Below are 21,700 nucleotides of genomic sequence, written 5' to 3' on the forward strand. Positions count from 1 at the left end.
ACTTCGCTTAGGGAGGGCAAGAATTCCTGCTTTTCTTGGTGGAAGGACGTTGTAAGAAATGCTCACTTCATTTCACAAGTGCCACTAGGATAATCGTCACTTTCTGCACTTGATACCATCTTGGCTATTTAAAACTGACTCTCCATACGGTTACTGTAAGAGGAAGATTAAAATTTTCTAGTGTAATCTGTTTATTTTGTTTCCATCTTTTGGCCTGAAGAAAACTTCACATGAAATCTGCAAAGGTGCTGAATTCATCTTATATCAATGTGAGAAAAATATAGTATATCTTTTAGTTACTTTTTAGATGAAAAGTATTGAATATTTGTAATCAAAAGTTTGTATGGCCAAGAACCATATGCTTATAATAATTAGTTACTTTTTAGATGAAAAGTATTGAACATTTGTAATCAAAAGTTTGTATGGTCAAGAACCATACGCTTATAATTATTAGATGGGGAGCTGTTAAATATTAATATTACCTTAAATAAAAAGTATGAGACAATCATAGTTCATCCCAGTCGTCCGTCTCATTCTGTTTGGATCACTATAGTACATCAGATCTCAAGGTAGGGTTCCAGCCTTAGTGTTGACTGTAATTTCAAATTAGTGTAACTTTACATTATAAAATTCATCCTTCCTCAATCTACACTCCAAAACATGAATCAAAAGTAGTGAGTGAGCCAGCTTCAAATGTTAACCATAATTGCCTCTGTATCTTCTTGTTCTATCTTGTTCAGTCTTACTTTTGAAGCATTTCACAAAGGGAATTTATACTCAAAATGCTTGAATACTCTCAACTACTTGCAAAACTCTCCTTTTTTCTCTCCATCATGGATTTCTTAATAGTAGTAACGAAAGCTCCATGGTTTTTTTTTTGTTGTTTTTTTTTTTTTTGAGACAGAGTCTCACTTTGTTGCCCAGGCTAGAGTGAGTGCCATGGCATCAGCCTCGCTCACAGCAACCTCAATCTCCTGGGCTCAAGCAATCCTTCTGCCTCAGCCTCCCGAGTAGCTGGGACTACAGGCATGTGCCACCATGCCCGGCCAATTTTTTGTATATATATTTTTAGTTGGTCAATTAATTTCTTTCTATTTTTGGTAGAGACGGGGTCTCGCTCAGGCTGGTTTCGAACTCCTTACCTTGAGCAATCCGCCTGCCTCGGCCTCCCAAAGTGCTAGGATTACAGGCGTGAGCCACCACGCCTGGCCTCCATGGATTTTTTTAAGTTTTCCATTTGCAATATTAATGTGAGCATGGATTGCCAGTGTATTCTGAAAGAAAAATCAAATTATTCTAACATCTGAGATTTTTAAAACTCTGAAGGGTTACATGCTATGTTTTTATCAGTTTTACTTTTTTTTTTTTTAAATACATAAGTGTGGCAGACACTGCTCACTATTTTCCAATATCTATTCCTTCCCTCTTCTAAAGCAATATTTTTAGCTGGCTGCCTAGCTAAAGATTACATTTTCCAGAGTCCTTTGGTATGATCATATAACCAAGCTCTGGCCACAGGATATGAGAAGTGGTATGTGCAACTTCCACAGAATGGTCTTAAAGAGCATAGCCTGCACTCTCTTTTCTTCTATTAAAAGGAATATGAGGGTGAAGGCAGCAGCTGTCTTGGACCATGAAATGGAAGCCAAGTGTTGAGTATGACAGAACAAGACAGAGAGAACCTGGGTCCCTGACCCCTTTATGGAGGAGCACCACTGTGCCTGCTCAGACTTCCACATCAGAGGAGTGAAAACTCCTGGCATATGGAAGCTATTATTATTAACATTCTGGGAGGTTCTATTATAGTAAACAAACCTATATCCTAGCTAATATAGTATCACAACATAATGAATTTGCTTATATGTGTTTTGTTCTATCTAAAATAATTACAAAAGCATCCATACAAAGAAACATTCTTTCAAGCCATCTGGAATCCAATGATGCTGACACTCTTCTTTTGGAAGTGCCTCCAGAGAGGCTGAACAATTTAGATTATTTTATGAAGTCCCAAAATGACAACTCTCAGCTTGGTTAACCACCTTACAGACCTGGCCCAGCTGATTGTGACCACTTTACAAAAATCAAACCCAACATCAAAAGTGTGCCACCGTTGATACTATTTTATTAAAAAAATGAGCCACGGGCTTTCCCATCCTGTACTGGCAGGAGAAAACAGGTAGGAAAAATGACATTCTCTACACTTGTGTGTGCTTTCTCTCTTTTAGCAGAAGGTCCCCTTGTGAATACCAACACCTAACAAACCAAATCAACCATGCCAATGAATGACACTGGTTGCACCACCTCCATCAAGATGATCCCAGAACTTTTGTTGAAAACATGAAGTCTTTCAAAGATAAATTTGCTAATGTTACAGAATATATGTTTGAAGTTGGTTTTTGTCCTTATTTCATTGTGGGGAGAGTCTGTCTTAGAAAAAAAAATGGTATTATAGGGGGGAAAAAAAAGAATAGGTGAGGAACACAGAGCTGGAGGCTTGTCACTTCCTAGTTGTGTGACCTCAGCTGTCACATCTGTGATATGGTGAGGATTACATTGGTGACTTCAGGTAAAGCACTTAGGACAGTGCCTGCACCCAGTGAAAACTCAGTAAATGTTTTTAATATATGTATATTGTGTGCAAATAACATATATATGTGTACGATGGGTATGTATTTGCTATATACACATGTACATGCTTGCATGTATAATACGCCTGTTTGACAGATGTATGCATATATGTATTATGTATATATCTCTCTCCATTTCTTGACTGATAAACATATATTCGGATTTCTTTGAAATTCAAGTTGATTCATAAAAACAGCATCCTTTTGTCCCAAATTCACAACTCTGTCAAATCTCATTCTCCTGCATTTGTAATAGACCTAATAATTAAGTGCATCTGCCCCTTAAACATCCCCTAAGAGGCTCTGCAAGGCCCAGCAGGGTTTTCAGCTGCTCTGGCCCAGGCTCAGGAGGGCACATGGCACGTGGGTATGGTGTAGCAGTCTCTGTGCCTGCCTCACAAGGCCTGAACTATCATTTTATTTTCTCAGTAGTCACGGGAGCTCATCTGAGCCACCAAAAAAAAAAAAAAAAAAAGATGTGAACACAGAAATGCAAACACACTCTGCCAACAATTTCCATAAAGGCAGAAATGGATAAAAGAGAAGCTCACAATTGAAGCAGTTCTATTCCTACACTGTCCCCAAGTTTTTGGAATGGATATCTAAACACACACACACATACACAAGAGAAAAGGCACAGTTGTCATTGCTTATGTCTCCAAAGTAGGACATATTATATCACCAATGGGGATACAAAATGCAATTCAGGCTCAGATATATCTACATAAATTGTTATTCCCCACTTATCCTGAATTTGAAATGTTCTGGAAGCCCCAGTCATTTGCACAATAGTCAAGTATAAAAAGATAGCAGTTGAGGTCATTCAGAGAGCCTGGAAAAAAAGAAAAAAGAAAGAAAAGAAAAGACAGACAGCTGTTAATGGCTGCCACAAAGCCCAGAACCTTCCCCGGAGGCTCCTGGGCACCCAACTCCAGACTACTGGATGGAAAATAATGAAGCCTTCTGCACTGCTTAAGTATGTCTGAAAAGAACATGTATTCATTTATTAATTTGTGTGTGTGTTTCAAGGAGGCTGTATCTTAAGAAAGAAAAAATAAACCAAAGCAGCACATTGGCTAAAATGGGACCGCCATGACATCAGAGGGGAGACACAAATAGACGGAAACATTCAAGTCCCGCGTTGCGCAGACTCAAGTGCAAAGTCAGTGGGCACATCCGTCTCTACAACTGCTGCTAGCTTAAGATACCCCATGTCGCGCTAAGTACAATTCATCACTGCACCTGCAAATTACCGAGAAACATTCCACCAAGGCCGTTTCACTTTGTTAACCTGATAAACACACATGTACACTATTTTTTTAAAACATATTCAGATTTTTAAATGCTGAAAATTTAAACTGTCTTTGGTGCTTTATAGCAATAATCTTCTGTTAGTTCTCCAAACAATTTATGTGATCAAGTCATTCACTAAAATACCAGTTAAATGAGGAATGAGTCGCTGGATGTGAGCAAATTATGGACAGAGGTTTTTACAGCAATCAAACTGTAGATATTTTTAAACCAAGTAAGCATAGCCTGCCATTTTAAGTACAAAGTTACCATGGGAACAATAATACCTTGTCTCCTCAACCCTAAAGATAATTTTTCATAGGTCATAAATTTATAGACATAATTAAACGAAGCATTGTATTTGAGACTGAAATATATACGAGACTATATACGAGACTAGAATTTGTCAGGCATTCAAACAATGCCTTAATTCATCCTCAGGTTCCTGGGATGGTGTTACCAGGCTTCCGTAGAAGGAAGCACAAGTAATGATGATGTCTCATTATGTTATTATCGTTTCTGACATCATTTACAGTTTCTTCTGTGACAACTTGTGGTTTTGATAAGTTTTATTGCTAATCATTTCTATTTTCCTAATTTCATTAAACTATTAACATCAATGATAATTTGCTACATTCAGAAAATGCACTTTTGAAAAGGCCACATTCTTCCCAACTGAATGTTTCAGCAAAATGCTCACTTGCAGAAGTAGCAACATTTAGCTATAACTAAAATCTGAAACTTGTTAATACAGTTATTAAAATAGCCAGCTACTATGTAAAAGAAGAGAGAAATGTATATGGTACAAACACACATGTGGTAGCAATGTAGACCAGTATTAGTACTACTCTATCCTAGAAGAAAATGCTTTTATAAACACAATAGAAATTTCTATTGTTTTCCATTTAACGGTTATTGTAATTTCTCTGGTCATAGGTACATCTCCCCCCAGCCTGTGGGCTCTTTTTTAAAACCAAAGACTGACTGTCTTATTCATCACTGTAGCCCCTGCTCTTGCAACTGCACTTGGGCAATGAATGTGCACAGTAAAAGCTGGGAAGTTGGCTAGAAAGCAAGCTATGCCTCAAATGATGCCTTTGATGATACCAACAAAAGCAGCAACATCACAGCAAATAACTACTGTGGCCACTCAGAGCTGGGGCTGGAACAGTCTTCTTTCCCCTCGGGCATCACTGTAGCTGATTGTGACAATCACAAGATGATAGATGTTTTCTGCAGCGTTTATGGAGACTTTTCCCCACACAGATGGAAGCGCAGAAAACTCCCATTTACCTGGGCAGGTTTTCCTGTCCTTTTTGATCACTTACCCCTTTAAGTTCTCAACTCCTTTTATTTTCTTGTTTGGAGAAGCCATCTAAATATTCTTCAACTTCAGGGAAAGGTCAACAGAAGCCAAACTTTTCATCAGAGTGATTTCAAATATTATAGCAGTATGACAGATTTTTTAAAATAATACTTGCAAAAATAAACACCTGCTTTCAAATATAAGTACTATAATAAACAGGATTCTCTTTACTTTCTGCATTATTAGGATGAACTCTTAATTCTAAGAAACCAAGGTACAAGTTACCCCATTATAAACCTCATTCTCAAAGAGCAGTAGTATTTTTATTCCAAATAATGTTCATGAATGGTTAAAAGTTTTGCAGAAACAATTTAAAAATAAGGCTTTCAAACAACCTGTATATAAGTCTCAGTGTGTGAAATTATATTGGATTTTTCTCACAAAGATGTTAAAGATGTAGCAACTGAAAATTTATAGGAAGATAAATATATAAATATGTTTATGAATAATTAAACTGTATGAACATAAACACCTGACATTTAATAATTATCTACAAATGGCATTTTTACTAATTTCATCTAAATATACGGGGGACAAAACATTCCTGAAAATAGCTACTTGAATCAATTTTACATGCCAATATTAAACCACTGAGAAGCATTCATTAAATATAAGTAAAAGAACAGATTGAACATAACTACAGAACTTCCATTTTGTCCTCTACAATTACCCAGACCAGCACCTCACTCAGAAAAACACGGTAATTAACCAGCCATTGTACTATTCATTAGCAGCTATCAGAAGAAAAGAAAAAGGTTAAAAGTATTGCTTCAAATGAAATGGTGAATGAGAAAATCATTTGTCCACTTCAATTGTTTAATGTTATCTTCTTTTGTTACATGAATATTTGAGAATTTGCTAGAAAGAGGCTTAAATAATAAAACCTTTCAGGTACAAAGAATTTTCCAAAGCTAATTATAATTCAGTTTTATATCATATATGCTATCACCATTTACATCTCATTATTCTTATAAAGAATGCCTTGTTCATGGTTAAGAGTTCATTGAATATCAACTCAATTATACCAGTAGGTCCATATCAGCATGAGGAATGAGTGACAACCAGGACTAGGTTTATCTGCATCAGAGAAAGATTTGGCCTGAAAGACACCCGTCAGAAAGGCACCTCCTGAACTGGGCAACTCCTTCCATACCTGGGTCCCTTTATTTGATGTCTAGAATTTCCTGCCCTATTCCAGCCCAAATCCCCAAACTTCCCGTGGGCTGTATGTTTTAAAGGTTTGTGACAACTGTCTTTCACTACTTCAAAAGCTCAGTCTAATTCCATGTTTCTCAACCTCAGCACTCTTGATATTTGGGACTTGATGACTATTTGTTGGGTTGGGAAGGGCTGTTCTCTGCACTGTAGGCAGTCTGGCAGCAGCCCTGGTCTCTTACCCACTAGATGCCTGGAGCACCCCTGACTCCCCCAGCTATAACAAAAAAGATCTCCAGATAGTGCCAAATGTCCCCTACAGGGGGAAAACTGCCCTCAGTTGAGAACCTTTGGTCTAACAAACTCTTCTGAGGCAAAAAATTAAATTAAAATAAATAACTCATTGTTGCTTCTTAAGGAATCTGAGGTTTCAATTTCTCACCAGTCCTTGACTTTCCAAAGATTCTCTGTGAGTACATGAGGCAGAGCCTGCCTAGGCAGAAAGTCCAACCAAACAGGTCAAGGTTTCTAATCAACAGCCCACTCTACGTGACAGTTACTTTGGTCATACGTTTCCTTTTTCTTTTTAATGATACCTCATTTGTTACATTAGGCTGAGAAAACTGCAGTTCAATTATAAAGTGGAAATATCATCATTTTGCTCAAATCCCTGAATACTAACATAAGATAATAAAAAGAACTTAACTTACACGTCCAAATTTTGACTTCAATTTTAAATTCTAGAGTTTCTACATTAAGAGATCACCCCAAGACAAAAACATGACAAAAAAAAAGTTAATTTTAAGAAGGGGCCCTTATGCCCAGGCCTTGCAGGATTATGCAAATCCAAATGTATCTGCGTGCATATGTGATGCCCAGCGGGGACAGTGCTGCCCGTGAAAAGAAGGTCACATATGGAAAATGTCTGGTGGTCAGGTTGGTTTTGGCTGTGATCACCAGCAAGGAAACAAGAGCACCCTACGAAAAATTACATTTCCAAAGATATGTTTTAGGAGAATTGACATTTGAGATTTCTGTTTGTCCTCAAATAAATAAATAAAAGCCTGAGGCCTTGTCGAGGAATAAGAATATTTCTGTGAAGTGATGGGTAACAGCCGTACACATAAGCTCATTTGACGGGTGAATAAGCTCCTTTCCGGAATAAATCAAGCTCAAACTACAGCCCAAGTACTGGCCTCCTCTTTCCAGGGTGAGCAGCTATGTAAAATATTCCAGGAGAAGTTTTCCATTAAACTCCTTAAGGAAACTAGGTAATCTTGAATGGACCAAGAAAATTTCATTTTCACAAGTAACATCACCAAACATGGAAATAACACTTGCACAGAAGAGCTCTAGTTCATTCTTTGAGTAGCCTTAGCTGCACGGCTCTAAGTCATTAGTGAAAAACTGGCCTTTTTCCTTCCAACTAAGAATTTGCATCTTGAATGTAAACTTGGTCTTTGTAATAGTGCTAATCGGGTCATATTTTTCTTGTAAAAGAAATGTCTACATTTTAACATAGCGAGGATTTTTATTATCTTATTATGATATGTCAAAGGTTGGTTTAAATAAAAACACCTCACCTCACTTGTGGGTCCTCTGCCAATGTTTTACCCATAACACTTGCCACCTGGGGTTGAGACAGGTGTTACTGTGTTGACTAGCCTCACTGGGAGCAAAGCACACTGAGGGCAGAAGCTGTTTCACTTGTGTCGATACCAGGTGCATTTGCTACACAGTAGGCTCATCCACACAGAGCTTTAATTCACCAGCATGTGACCGAGTCACTTACTGAGTGTGCAAATCCTGTCTTAATCATTCTATCAGGAGCTTAGCACTCAGTCCAATAAATACTTGGTGAATGGATACAGTCAGTATCAATCCTACCTTTAATAAACCACATGTTATAATTTCATAGTCACCCTCAATGCCCAGCTATTTTCAATGGAAGAAAATTCTCTACAGCTAACTTCAATTCTATTTCCTCTTTTCTTTTCTTCCGTATAAATATCAAAACAGCAGGATCCCATCTCTAGGATTCCTGTAGACCTTAAGAGGTCCGTTCTTAGCTAAATAGTGGCTTCTATTGTTGTGTACAAGTTTTAACATTCAACAGGTAGCTCTGAAGACTCACGCACTCCCTAGTCCTGGAGAAAATATAAGGCAAGCAAAAATAATTTTGGCATGTTACCCACCTGGTTTGCCCTCCACTGGCAAACAGATTGTCTTCTTGATTTAATAGAAGAGCGCATTTGGCTTCTCATTCTGCATCAATGACAATGAAATCAACATCTTTCACAAAAATAGCTTTAGTTGGGAAATACAGCACAAATAAGCAGCTAAAAAAAATCACAACTAAAGCTCTGTTTAGAAACTGGATTTTCCCTCAGTGATGGTGAATTCCGTTCTGAAATCCTACTCAAGCATGTACAGGCACATAATGTGTCCTACATGTTTGCTATTCTGCAGGGTCTGGGATGTTGTCACAGAGCTACCATACACAGCTCTTATGACCAGGCTGGTTGGTATGTGATAACTCAGAATCAGCTCCCCCCACAGCTTCCATCTTCATCTGAACAAGTCTGGCCATCCAGTTGGACTTTCAGAAGCCACAGGTCTGTGGAAGGAAACAACGCAATTCCATGGAATTCGATTTGACCTTAATTGGTTTACCTTTTACCTTTTAAAAAAGCCACAAGAAATATGAGGGATCTTGCAATAAGCTTTTAAAAGGTGTGCAAAAACATTATTGGGGGATATAAAAGAGCAGCTAAATGTATGATGAGACATGCCATGTACACAAATGGAAGAGTCAATATAGTAAACACATTAACGTCATGAAATTACAGAAATCCCTCTCAAAATCCTAACAGGGAGGTTTGTGGAACATGAAAAGCTGATTCCAAAAGCAAAGGATCCAGAATAGCTCAGACACTTTTAAAGAAAAGCAAAGGAGGAAACTTCTGAGAGATAGCCTAGCTTATTCTCAATCTCTAGTAATTATGGCAGTGTAATACTAGCACAGGGATGGCAAAACAGACCAAAGGAACAGAGTGGAGTCCAGAGTACACATATATATAGCAGGGAAGTGTGGGGATATAGACATAATCAGTGGGGAAAGGATTAATTATTAAGTACATGGTGGTTTCAGTATAGGAAATAAAAAATTAAACAAAAGATTTCTACCTCACACTGTTCCAGAAAATAAGATCCCAACGGAATAAAGACTGAAAAATGAAAAGTAGAACTTAAAACCTTTCTTTTAGAAAACACTGAAGAACAGAAAATCTTCATGCTCTTGGGGATAGAAACAATTTTAAAACAAGGCAAAAATAAAAGGTGTGATTCATAAAGGAATAAAGGAAAAAATTGATAATTAGGACTTTATTATAATAACATATTCAGTACAACAAAAGATGCGTTCAATGAAGTTAAAAGATAAATTATAGAGAAGATGGTATGGTATGGACGACAAATTTAAGTATTAATAACCAGAATATAGAAAGAACTGCTACAAATCAATAAGACAAAGACAAAGATATAAATGGAAGGGAAAACCCAAATGGCCAATAATCTACTGAAAACTTTCAACTTCTAGAGAAATTCAACATAAAACACAATGAAACACCACTTCCTACCTATCAGATTTTTGAAAAATTAAACAATATGACAATATCAAATGCTGGTGAGGATGCAGAGAAGTTAAAACATTCATACACTACCGGAGGGAATATAAATGGATACAATTTCAAGCCAACTCCGCGTGATGACAAAGCATTCATTTTGCTAACTGCATCATTACTCTGGTTAACAAGACAACAAACTTCCAAACTGAAGGAACACAGGGAAATTATTATCTATATCCAAACAATATGAGAAGAAAAGTTAATCTAGCAAATGCAATGTTGTCTCTAATTCCATTTTCATGATAAAAACCAAAAATCATCCCAGGCCTTTGAGACTTTTTCTACATGTGCACTTGGAATATCCACTAACCAACATTTCAGCAACTCCTATTAATTCAAATAATTCCTAAAACTCCCATCTTCTTCAGGAAACTAACTGGGAGGAGGCAGGCTTCAACATCTATATAGCCTTATATCCTGAAGCCAGAAAATGTTCTCATTGACCGTATCCTGAGTAAATACTCAACACCTACAATTTTGTCTTTATTCGCAACTGAAAATGCACTTTCCATTTCTGAGATAAATGATGGGGATACTGATCTCTGCAATCTCTCCGGCTGGATGCATGTTTTTCATGTATCTATCTCATCTCTCCTCAAGTGTTTTCCATGACCTTCTCACAGCTGCTATGTCAATGTTTTCCACTTAAAATAGAGGGTAGGAACCTGTGGTTTATTCGCTCCCTAGTATGGTTCTAGATAGGAAAGCCTTTAATAAATGCCTTTAACCATAACGATTTAGAAGCAGGTCTATCTTCCAGGTAGAAAACCTGCTCATGTTTGAAAATAATGTTATTAATGTTGAGCAAAAGCTGCCGGACACAAGAGTTCATACCGTATCATTCCATTTATATAAAGTGTAAAACCAGGCAAAACATGCTGACAGAAATTAGGGGTGATTATCCTTGGTGGGGGGTGGGTGCCTGAAAGGCAGCTTGTGGCAATTTTCTAAGGGGCTGGTAATGTTCTGCTGTTTAATCTAATTGCTGGTTATGCTTATAAAAACTAAAAGCTATATGCTTATGATTTGCCCACTTTGTGTGTATATATCAGAGTTCAATTAAATGCCTAAATGGCTTTATAATATTTGTGCCTCTTATAAAACATCTAAAAATATTTGTACAAGAAGATATCATCATATAATGCAGCTCAAAACAGTTTTTGGTAATCTAGTACACTGGCTTTGCAAAACAGTAATAATTCATGGAATGGAAATTCATCCCTTTAATGTTCTGAATTCTGTTTTACTTACCATGGAAACTGTCAGAATATGCCAAATGAGAAAACTAAAAGAAAAATATAAAATAAAGTGCTGCATCAAATAAATTTATCTTAAGAGCTTGAATTACATTCCTAATTACATCTCCATTCTTTGCTCACTGTGTGAAGAAACAGATGCCAGAATTGAAGTTCCCTTCTTAACATCCACCATTTAAACATTCTTTTCAGAGACCTTGTGAAACATTTCTAAACCTAAAACAGTGACCTGATGCACATACAAAACAGTAGGTTTTCTAGACTCCTGCTGACCTTCACTTCCAATGTTCCTCCCCCTCTTACACTGGAACTATTTTGCAAATGTGCTCAGATCTATCAGAAAATACTGGCTTATGGTCTCCATTTAGGGGGAGGAGTTAAGGATGTGGGGGCAGGGAGGTAGGAAGGGAAAAGCAATTGATGGCTATAGGAAAAGGATCTCTAAACAAGGGGAAAAATCAGTCCTTTCTCTTCCAATTCCTTTGTCTCTCAAACACATGGAAAAAAGGAACAAAGACATGATCACAGACCCTAAGGATGGAACATACAGGAAGGTTGCCTTAAAGGCTTAATCTGGGTAGATTTGATTATAGCTAAGGAGATGAATTCTAAATTTGGAAAGGCCATTAAGGTAATTAAGGATGTGACTAAATCCTTCATGTCTTTCTACTTAATGAAGAGAATAAAAGATGATGACAATGATTTGAGTAAGCAAAAGGAACTTCTTAGATTCAGTCCTTTCAGAGATAAAGTGCACTAAGCATTAGAACAAGTTACCAAGGAAAGCCAGACACTATTTCTAGGGGAAGTTGGCCTCATTATTGAGATGGTTTAGGTACCATTTTACTCCAAAAAAAGATTGAATGAATTAGGGGTCTACAAGGCTCCCCATTATACCTCCACATTCTCTCATGATGTTGGAAAAAGATAAAAGCCAATAGAAAACTTCCTTCAGTAGGAAAAAAAAAATCAAGCACCCCTTTTGGGAGGAAAAAACTTTTTACCTAAAGATCCTCCCATTCCACAGATGTGTTCAACCAAGTCCTCAATGATACCACTATGCATATTTTATGACATTGTGAAACACAAAAGGTTTTCAGTCCCTCTTACTCTTAAGCAGTGGTTCTCAATGTGGTGCAGTACTGCTTTTCCTCATTGCCCAGGTTATCTGGCAATTCTTGGAGACATTTATGGTTGTTATAGTCAGGGTACTGTTACAGCATGCAGTGGGTAGAGAACAATGCACAGAATCATCCCCTCATAATAAAGACTCATCCAGCCCAAAATGTCAAAAGTGCGGAGGTTGAGAACCCTGCCCTAAAAGTCTACTTAAACGTAGAGAAAAGTAGACTTCTTTCATTTCAGTATCTGTCTTCAGTTGCTCCAAAGAAGAAAGGAAAATTTAGCAGCCTTACAGATACAAAACAAATAAATACACAAGCAAATACTAAGCTCAAATCAAGATCTACTTTACCTCAAGGCCACTTACGATAGATCTTGTTATACCCAGTTCAAATATACTGACTTACATATAGCCATTAAGAGTAAAATTCAAAAGATCAGGTTTAAATACTTTTTCTCTTGGTAGATTTTATTTTTTTCTAACCACATAAGCAATTTTTACTTTTAGACATTAAAATCCTATTTTCTGGTTACTAGAAAATGTACTCTTTTTTCATTTAGTGGTCAACTTATCTGTCAGGTAATTACATGTAAATATCAAATTATCAAAATAGACTTTTAAAAAACTGATCAAGAAAAATAATGAGAATACTAATTACCTACATCACTAGGAATGAACAAGGGAACATCACTACAGATCCTATAGACAGTAGTAGGATTAAACAGATAATACAAAAATACTATAAATAACTTTATGCCAATAAGCTTCATAACTTAAATAAAATGGACAAAGTCCTTGAGAAACACAACTTTCTAAAACTGAAACAAAGGGCTAGTCTGAATAGTCCTATATCTGCTAAAGAAATATAATTCATAACTTAAAACATTTCCACAAAGAAAAGTCCAGACCCAAATGGTTTCACTGGTAAATTCTTTCAAATATTTAAGAAAGAAATAATACCACTTTTAAAATTAATGATCAAATAAACAATGACAGGGGTCCATTCCAACCTTCAACCCCTCTGCAATCATACCAAAGATCACCCATATCTCTTTCCGTCCCAGAAATCCTTACTTCCTTTCCTTCTCTATTTTACCCTTTGAAAAGGAGGAGACAATAGACAAGATTAAAAACATTTTTGCAAGATTCGTTCAAATGTAACCATTTGTAATCAACTAAAATTTGTTACTCTCATCTGGCGTTCAGTCCCCCTACCAAATCTGATTTTCTACTCTCTCCCATACCTACCCTCTGCTATGGCCAGGCCAGTCTCTTCAGAATCCCACCAATAAATTCACTCCTACCTCTCTTCCATGGGTTTTCCTAATCCCTTCCACCCTTCTCAACACACCTCACATCCAAGTCTCTACTGGAAGCTTGGTATGAGCCATAAGGTTTCACCCTTCTCAGGAACTTCTATACTTCTATTTAAAATTTTACAATTAGGCATGATTATCTTGGTGTGTTTCTTTTATCCTCTTGGGGAGAGTATCATTTCCCTCCAGTTGTCACTTGCCTGCTTAAAATCCCTTCCTTATTCTCTATGGCCAACCGGATAATGACCAAGTTCTTTCCTGACACTGCACTGCCTGGCATGGCCTTGGCTCTCCCCACTCCTCCACATTCAGGCCGTTCCCAGCTCCTCAATGAGTTCACGCAGCAGCCTCTGCCAGGCCCATTCCAGGCCCCTGCTTTTGCACATTTGTCCCCAGGGCCTGGAATATCCTCTCCCTGACACCCAGACACTCCGAAACCCTGACCTCCCCATCATCCTGCTCATCCTTGGAGACTCAAATCAAAAGTAACTGCCTCCCCAGGGAATTCCTCTCTGAAATACTACCTCTCCCTGTTTTCCTCATATTCCTTTTCTAAGGGACCTTGTACTTACTTCTATTTATGTATTTATCTGCCTTTCTGAAATGACTGTGGTTATTTGAGGACAGAGTCTTGTTTATTTTCTGCTTCAAGACTTAGCACAGTACTTGGCTCATCTGTGCAGGACTCTGAATGCTTGCTGAGTGAGCAGCTGTTATAGTCCCCTGAGAGCCCCATGGTGATGGGCATGTGACAGGAACTCAAAGGCTTAGAGACCAGCACATGCTAGTTGCATGGCATTTCGGTAGGTACTCACTAAACCCTAACACACGGCGAGAATGGAAACACAAAGCTGTTGTTGCCTTTTAATCCTCGGGGCAATAATGAGTTTCACTAAAACAAAGTGTTTCACCCCAAGCTTTCCAGAAATTCAAAAACCTGACAAGAAGGAAGGACTTTTCAGCAGAGAGAGAAAAGTATTTTATAACATCAGAAGAAAAAAGCTAACGGCAAAAAAAAGTAATGAAAGAACATTCAAACTGCTCTTTAAATTGTTTTTGTGTCTGTGTATGCCTGCAGCAATCAAATTGCCTCTAAAGCAACTTCAAGCTCTGGAATTCCGTTATTTTGTGATAAAAGTATTAATACTACTAAAGAACAATAATGTCATTTGCCCTATTAACTTATCATAGTTTATCATGGAGTTTGCAATACATCAACAAACATAATTTTACATACCTTGAAATCTATACATTTATAATGTAGATAGACCTTAATAAAATGCATTTTATATGATAAAATCTTCATTTTTAAAACAAGTATTTGTGGAGCACCTACAATATGCCAATCATTGGAATGGACACTGGGATACAATGATGAATAAAACAATCTCTGCTCCTGACAAATTCATATATGAACAGAAAAGGAGGCATATTAAAAACACTAACAAGTCAGCTAATCATAACCAGAAGAATCATGTTTAAATTATTAAATGGATAACAATGGCTTAAAAATACCGTAGATGCTCTCTTACCAGTGTTGACCTGATGGACTGCATCCAATTACCCCGTATCCTCTCTGTTCTTTTTCTAAACCATACTGACCACTGTCTACAAGAACTTGGGTTCTGGGCACTTCTCTCCCACGAACCACTTCTCCCACCAGCTGAATTGTATACTTAAGAAGAATCATTTTTCTTTGTTACCAAACCTGTTTATGCCAGTTGTACTTGTTACTATAATTATGAATTTTAATTCAATATTGCAGAAATTAATAAAATATGAGTGCCCAAAGAGCTTTTCTTTCTTTGAAAATCAGGTTCATTGCTTTGGAAAGTCTTAACAAAAATGAGTAACTTGAAAAAATAGTTGCCAAAATAAGTATGGGCAAGGCAATTTTAAAAGTTTAGGGGGAGTGGGATAGGTGTTATAAAGGGATTCTGCACACCAATTGAGTCCCAATGCCTTTAAGTTTTCATTTTACTTTAATATAAGAATCTGAAACTGGAAATCAGAAACCAATGAATTTTGGCTGTGATCAATGTCAAAAAGTCTTCAAGGACTTCTAACCAGGGCTTTACACTCAAAGCGAAGGCCCTGACTCTACAAAAAAAATTAATATTTAAAGTTAAATAAAATGTTTGCCACACATATGTGGTACTTTTTATGATACACCACTTTGGTGTTTTCAATAAACCATCCAACTGCTTGATCCTGGATGCAGCAGATAAGGATCCTCTCTAAGAATCCCTTGAAGGGGCCAAGTGGTTTGGGCAAAAGCTTTTGCTAGAGCAAAAATATAAGAATTCACTACTTTCTATTTGTCACAAACAGTACTGTCTGGTATTGGATTTAGGTTTATTCAAAATGTCAGTCTGAGATGAGAAGGGAATTTTCTGCAAGTCCCAGGCGTGGGCTCCTTACTACATCTTTAGACTCAGAGGGAAGGAAGCTAACACATGCTAGGATCACTTCCTGCACAGTTGTTCATCAGGATACCATTCCTTTGCCTCTAATTGCATCTGAATTTCTCCGCAAACTTCCAGAACTAAACATTGCAGGCATGCGCCTTCAGTGTGCTTGCTTCTGAGTGTAGCCTCTTGAAGGTGTCTTGGGCCGGGGTATGTGGGGGAAAAAAGGCTCTCTGGTGCAGCCAGATCTAAGAGAAGAGGGCAGGAGAAGCTAAGGCTGGAAGCCTTAAAGAGGGTGAACACTACAGCTTCCTCTAGCAGTTCTCTTGGAGAAGAGCCAGTTGTCCTGGAGGCGGGCACATGGAAGATGCCAGCATTTAACCCAACTACAAACGATGCCTGTGAAGCTGGCTTAATGGAACCGAATAGCGTTTAAACAATCAGGGTGCTGTTTTCTCGTGTTTTTCAAGCATAACATTACTCTCTCATTTCTTTTTTCGAAATTACATACTTGTAGATTTGTAAAGGCCCAAAGAAATAATTTCATCAAATCCTTTTATAGTAAACTGAGATTAAGAAGAGAAAATGATTTACCCAAGATCACACAGTAAGTTAGTGGGTGAGCTGGGGCAGGCCCCTGGGCCTCTCTGGCCTGCCATCCTTTTCCTCCAGGGGCCAGCAGCATCTGGGAGCTTGCTAGAGATGTAGAAACTCAGGCCCCACCCAGGACCACTGAGTCAGACACTACTTTTTTAACAAGATCATCAGATATTTTTATGCACATTACAATTAATGAAGAACTGCCCTAAACCAATATTTTCTGAAATACTATTCAGTGAAATGATTGACTACTTTTAAGTTCATAATCCTTATAAAAAAACTTCCTTACCACAAATGGATCAAAACAATTATTTTGATGTTTTGCTGTATTTGATCATTTCATATACAATTTTCATTTAAAAGCATAAGCAACTAGTGAAACATAATCAGCGTGTCTCTCTGGATACATAAGCCATATTAAAGCAGGATGGATATTCCACAAGTGCCTTATAAGAAGCTATTGCATGGGATTCATTTAGTTGCTATGTCTTCAGGCCTATGAACAAGATAATAGGATCAAAATTCTGTTGGGCAATGTGAGTTCCTATCAGATAAAACCAGGGTGGGTTTGTGTGTGTACCCCCAAAATACATGCAGCCGAACGTGGAACCCTTCAGCCAGAGAAATAATTAGTTTCAACACATTCATTTAGGTGGTGTATTGCATACAAACAAAACATCAACATCATTTCATTGTGCAAAGCCACCAAAGTTCCTGAATAAGTCAAACACACTTCAAACACCAATTCAATTGGCTCATTCCATTTACCTGAAACATCCAGAAGAGGCCAATCCATAGAGACAGAAAGTAGGTTAGTGGTTGTTGGGGACTAGGGGAGGGGAGAATGAGGCATGACTGCTAATAGGTACAAAGTTTCTTTTGGGGGTGATGCCAGTATTCCAACACTACATAGTGGTGATGGTTGCACAGCTCTGAATATATTCAAAACCAGACTTGTACACTTAAACATGTGCTGGTGTGGTATGTGAATTATATCTTAACAAACCTGTAAAAGAAAAATCGGCTCAACAATAAAAAAAAAAAAACCCATGTTTTCTTTTAAGATAAAATTGTATACACCACCACTGCTCATTATTTTATTTTCCAACTTAAAGATTTTAAATGCCTTAAAGTGTGAGTCCAAAGGGGCTTTTATTGCCACAAACTTCATCCATTTGACCAGTAAATTAACTGATACCAGGTTAAGGAAGTGACTTGTATAAGAATCAAATTCTCCAACTCAATGGACCAATGGTCAGAATTTTCCCAACATTAAATCATTTCAATTAAAACATTCATAAGGGTATGTACAGTAATTAAATACATCTGGAAAAATAAAACCAGTTCATGTCCCTGTAGTGTATTTACTAAGAATCTACCAAAGGAAATCAGTATGTTTCCTTTTTGGCATGAAGGGAACTTTCTTTTTAATGTAAAAACTAAAAACTAAAACCAAGGATACTGCCAGAACCAGTGAAGTATGCACAAATTAACATAAATTGGCAATTGAAGTGTAGAGCCAACAATTGTCCAAGACACAAAGTACTTCCTTGAGAACGTCTGGCTTGGGCATTTGCTTCATGAGAACTGTACCTAACTTCCACACCTATTTAAATATAAAGCCGCCCACCAATTAAGTCCAGAGCATTGTGAAAGCCATTCTGAAGAAGGTCCCCATGTGGTAATTCCACACTCAAATTCGACATACAAATCCAAATACCTAGTGTTAAAAAACCAGAGATAACTTCATTTCAGGAAAGTAGTTAATGCGTTCCTGAATCCTGCACTTCTGCAGAACTGCGACTTCTTCGACGGCAAATATTGCCAAAGCCGCCCAAGCTTCACCGCAGCCATCATCTGATTTTCGTGTATGAACCTCTTTTAAAAGTGTGGTCAAGTAATGTGACTACTCACATGGGGCCATCAAGAAAAGTAGAAATCGATGTTACGGGCCACTCAATCCTGCCCTCTTTAGAAGAGTCTTATCCTAAGCCTTGCCTAACTTTTTGGTAAGAAATTTTCCTGTTGGATTCAGGGAATCCTATTTTGATTTCCCTGAAATTAAACAAAAAAAAAATTAAACTATAAAATGTTTTGAACTTCCTTTCAAATGCAAAATAATGTGCTTTCCTTCCTATCCCTCACCAAAATTTTAATCAGTACAAAGTTACCACCCCCCCACACAATTAATTAAGAGCAGAGAGAATATGAGAGGGGGGGTAAGTGATTGGGGGGCAAGCAGTTCCCAAGCCCCCACCATTAACCGGCAAGGGTTAAACCCACTGCCTCCCTCAATAGGAATGCTTCACAGGGGCTCTTCGGAGTCTCTGTGGCTTTTGCTGCGCTTATGGCTGGAGTCTGTCACTAGGGAAGGATAATGGAGTGGGGAGTGCCGCCGAATCGGCTGATTTCCCGGGCACTCTTTACGAGTTTTCCTCCCAATACAGAGTCCCCATATAACGACATGTTGCTGACGGCAGCATTTCAGGGTGTTAGGAAGTGACAGAATCCTCCAGCCGCTAACACCCGCCCCGGGCCAGGTTGGAGATTTTCGCTCTCCCGAGCTGAGGCTTTCACCCCTGCCAGGCGTTCCCCCGACTGCGCTGGAACCCGCTTGGCCCACCGTCTCCACCTGCGGCCGGGCAGCATGTTGATAGTTGGAACAGGGGACAAAGGAGAGAGACCCACCCTGTGCCACATCCTGTCCCTCTCCTCTGCCACTTTCCTGGTTTCAAAGGTCATGGTTCCAAAATGAGCTCTCAGAAGACCCTAGGTCTGGGGAACCGGTGTCTGTTTCATGTGGCTTTAAGGGGACTAGCACGACGGCTGGGCGGGACAGGATTGGACTGGACGCTCAGGCGACAAGGAGAGCGTCTTGGAAAACAGGCAAGAAGCTGCTCTGTACCAACCCCTAAAATAAAGCAGGAGCCCGGGACGCGCCGTCTGTTCTCTCCGCAACTCCTCCGGGGGCCTCGCTCCGCCGCCCCCGCGAGCCGCGCGCCGGGGGCTGCAGCCTGGGCGAAGCCGGCGTGGGGACGCCCCCAGGATGGGGCAGGGAGGCGCACCTGGCCGTTCGGGACACCTGCGCCGCTCCCCCGCACACCCCCCCTCCCCGTCTTGGCCCGATCATGGAGGTAGCCGAAGAGGCGCCACCTGAGCAGGGCTGGGGCGGGACCCTCGGCCGGGCGCGCCCCTCCCCAGGGGGGCTCGAGGCCGTGGCCGTGGCGTGGGGCCAGCGCACTAGCTTACCCATGGCTGGAGACGGGCGGGAGGGGCGCGGATTGCGGCCGCTCGGGCTCCCCGGGGACGGGCAGAGCCGGTGGCACAAGTTTGCAGGTCTGGCGGGCACGTGCGCCGGCCGGGCTCGGGCGGGCTGCGCTGGGCTGTGCAGGGCTGGCCGCTGGCTCCTCGCTCCCGGCCGGGGTGGGAGCGCGGCGCGGCTCCGCCTGCACTGGGGGCCGGCCGCGCGGAGAGGGGCCCTGACGTCAGCGCCGGGGGCTTTGTGCGCCCGGAGCGAGGGCCCGAATGGGGGCAGCGGGCGCGCCCAGGCTGCAGGCTAAGCTCCTGGCTTCCTCGGAGACCCCTGAGCGAGCGCCGAGGGGCTCGGAAACCGGAGAAGTGGGCGAGGGGGCTGGGGGCAGAGGGGAGCGGGCTTCCAGGATCGCAGAGGTGCCGATCTGCGTCCCAGATGAAAACCACTACAGCTGGAGGAGGCTTTCAGGTCTTGGCCACACCCATTGTAGAGATAAAGAAACTGAGGCCCCGGGACACTAACCCAAGGACACCCAGTATCATCTGGCCTCATTGCCTCCATCCACAGTACCTTTTGTTCGGACACGGGCTGCGGATGGTTACTTAATTCAGTGGGTCTCAACCTTGCTAAACGTGAGAATAAGCGGGGAGGTTTTGGAACCCCGATTTCATCAGGGCTTCTGCAGGTGGGACCCAGATGATTCCAATGGGCATCCAAGGTTGTGAACCACCGACTTAAGTTAACTCATGGGTAACAAATGATTTCTAAGGGTACAGGTAGCACCCGCCAGTCTGGAGTGGTGGCAGATTTGGTGGTGTGCGGAATCAGCCCTCTTGATCCCCGGAAGGCTCTTGGAGACTTTGTAGACTCGTTCCAGTCAACTGCTTCTTCTGTTCAGGCCTCACTCTTGAGCCTTTAAGTGAATTAATGGAGTGTCCGAGGCTTAAATTCCTCTGTCTTCTTAGAGAAGAATTTTCCTGTCTCCAAAGGTGTTATAAAAAAAAAAAAAAAAAGCCATGCGACCCTTGCAGTTCTTGTAGGACAAATGCTTTCTGTGACATTTCTGAGCCCAATATTCCCCCCTGATATTTTACGTTGTGTTCCTTCATTGTTTTGAAAACACATCACGTTACTTGAACAGAGGGTTACATAAACAGTAACAATAGATAGGACATTTAAGGGACATTTAAGCCAGAGGAGAGAGGCTTTAGGACTGAGAAAGGGTGGAGGAGGAAAACATTTCATCTATTGAAATTTATTGGATTACGAAAGATTTTATCAAGGCAGAGCTCTAGAAAGCCTACTAATATTTTACATAAAAGGACAGAGATTTGTGCTAGGCGGATCACTGGCTCATTTTCACAATCTCACGGGAATAGTCATTCCTAACCAATCTTCATGCAGTAATATAACAGCAGGGAGCTCATAGGTTTAACTTTTTGTCCTCCTGTTATGGGAAAATAATCCATTTGAATGATCCCTGAGTACACGTGTATGTAGAAATCCAACTGCAGATGACAACAACTGAGGCTGTTTGCAAGGGACAGAAAGACAAAGGTGGCCTGGGTGAGGGCAATGAGGAATTCATGTTAAGTCCTGGTTGACAGAAGGGCAATTTTG

General features: G+C 39.9%; 1 protein-coding gene across 1 annotated transcript in view; it reads right to left on the reverse strand.

Moving 5' to 3' along the window:
* Positions 1-20,212, reverse strand: part of GPM6B (glycoprotein M6B) — a 147,514-nt gene extending 127,302 nt beyond the window's left edge. The window contains exon 1 of the mRNA XM_012784797.3: positions 20,077-20,212. Coding sequence (XP_012640251.1) covers positions 20,077-20,080 — 4 coding nt within the window. The 5' untranslated portion in view covers positions 20,081-20,212. The remainder of the gene's footprint in view (positions 1-20,076) is intronic.
* Between the last annotated feature and the right edge of the window lie 1,488 nt (positions 20,213-21,700).

The sequence above is a fragment of the Microcebus murinus genome, chromosome X, assembly GCF_040939455.1.
Source record: "Microcebus murinus isolate Inina chromosome X, M.murinus_Inina_mat1.0, whole genome shotgun sequence".
In the NCBI taxonomy this organism is placed as follows: domain Eukaryota; kingdom Metazoa; phylum Chordata; class Mammalia; order Primates; family Cheirogaleidae; genus Microcebus; species Microcebus murinus.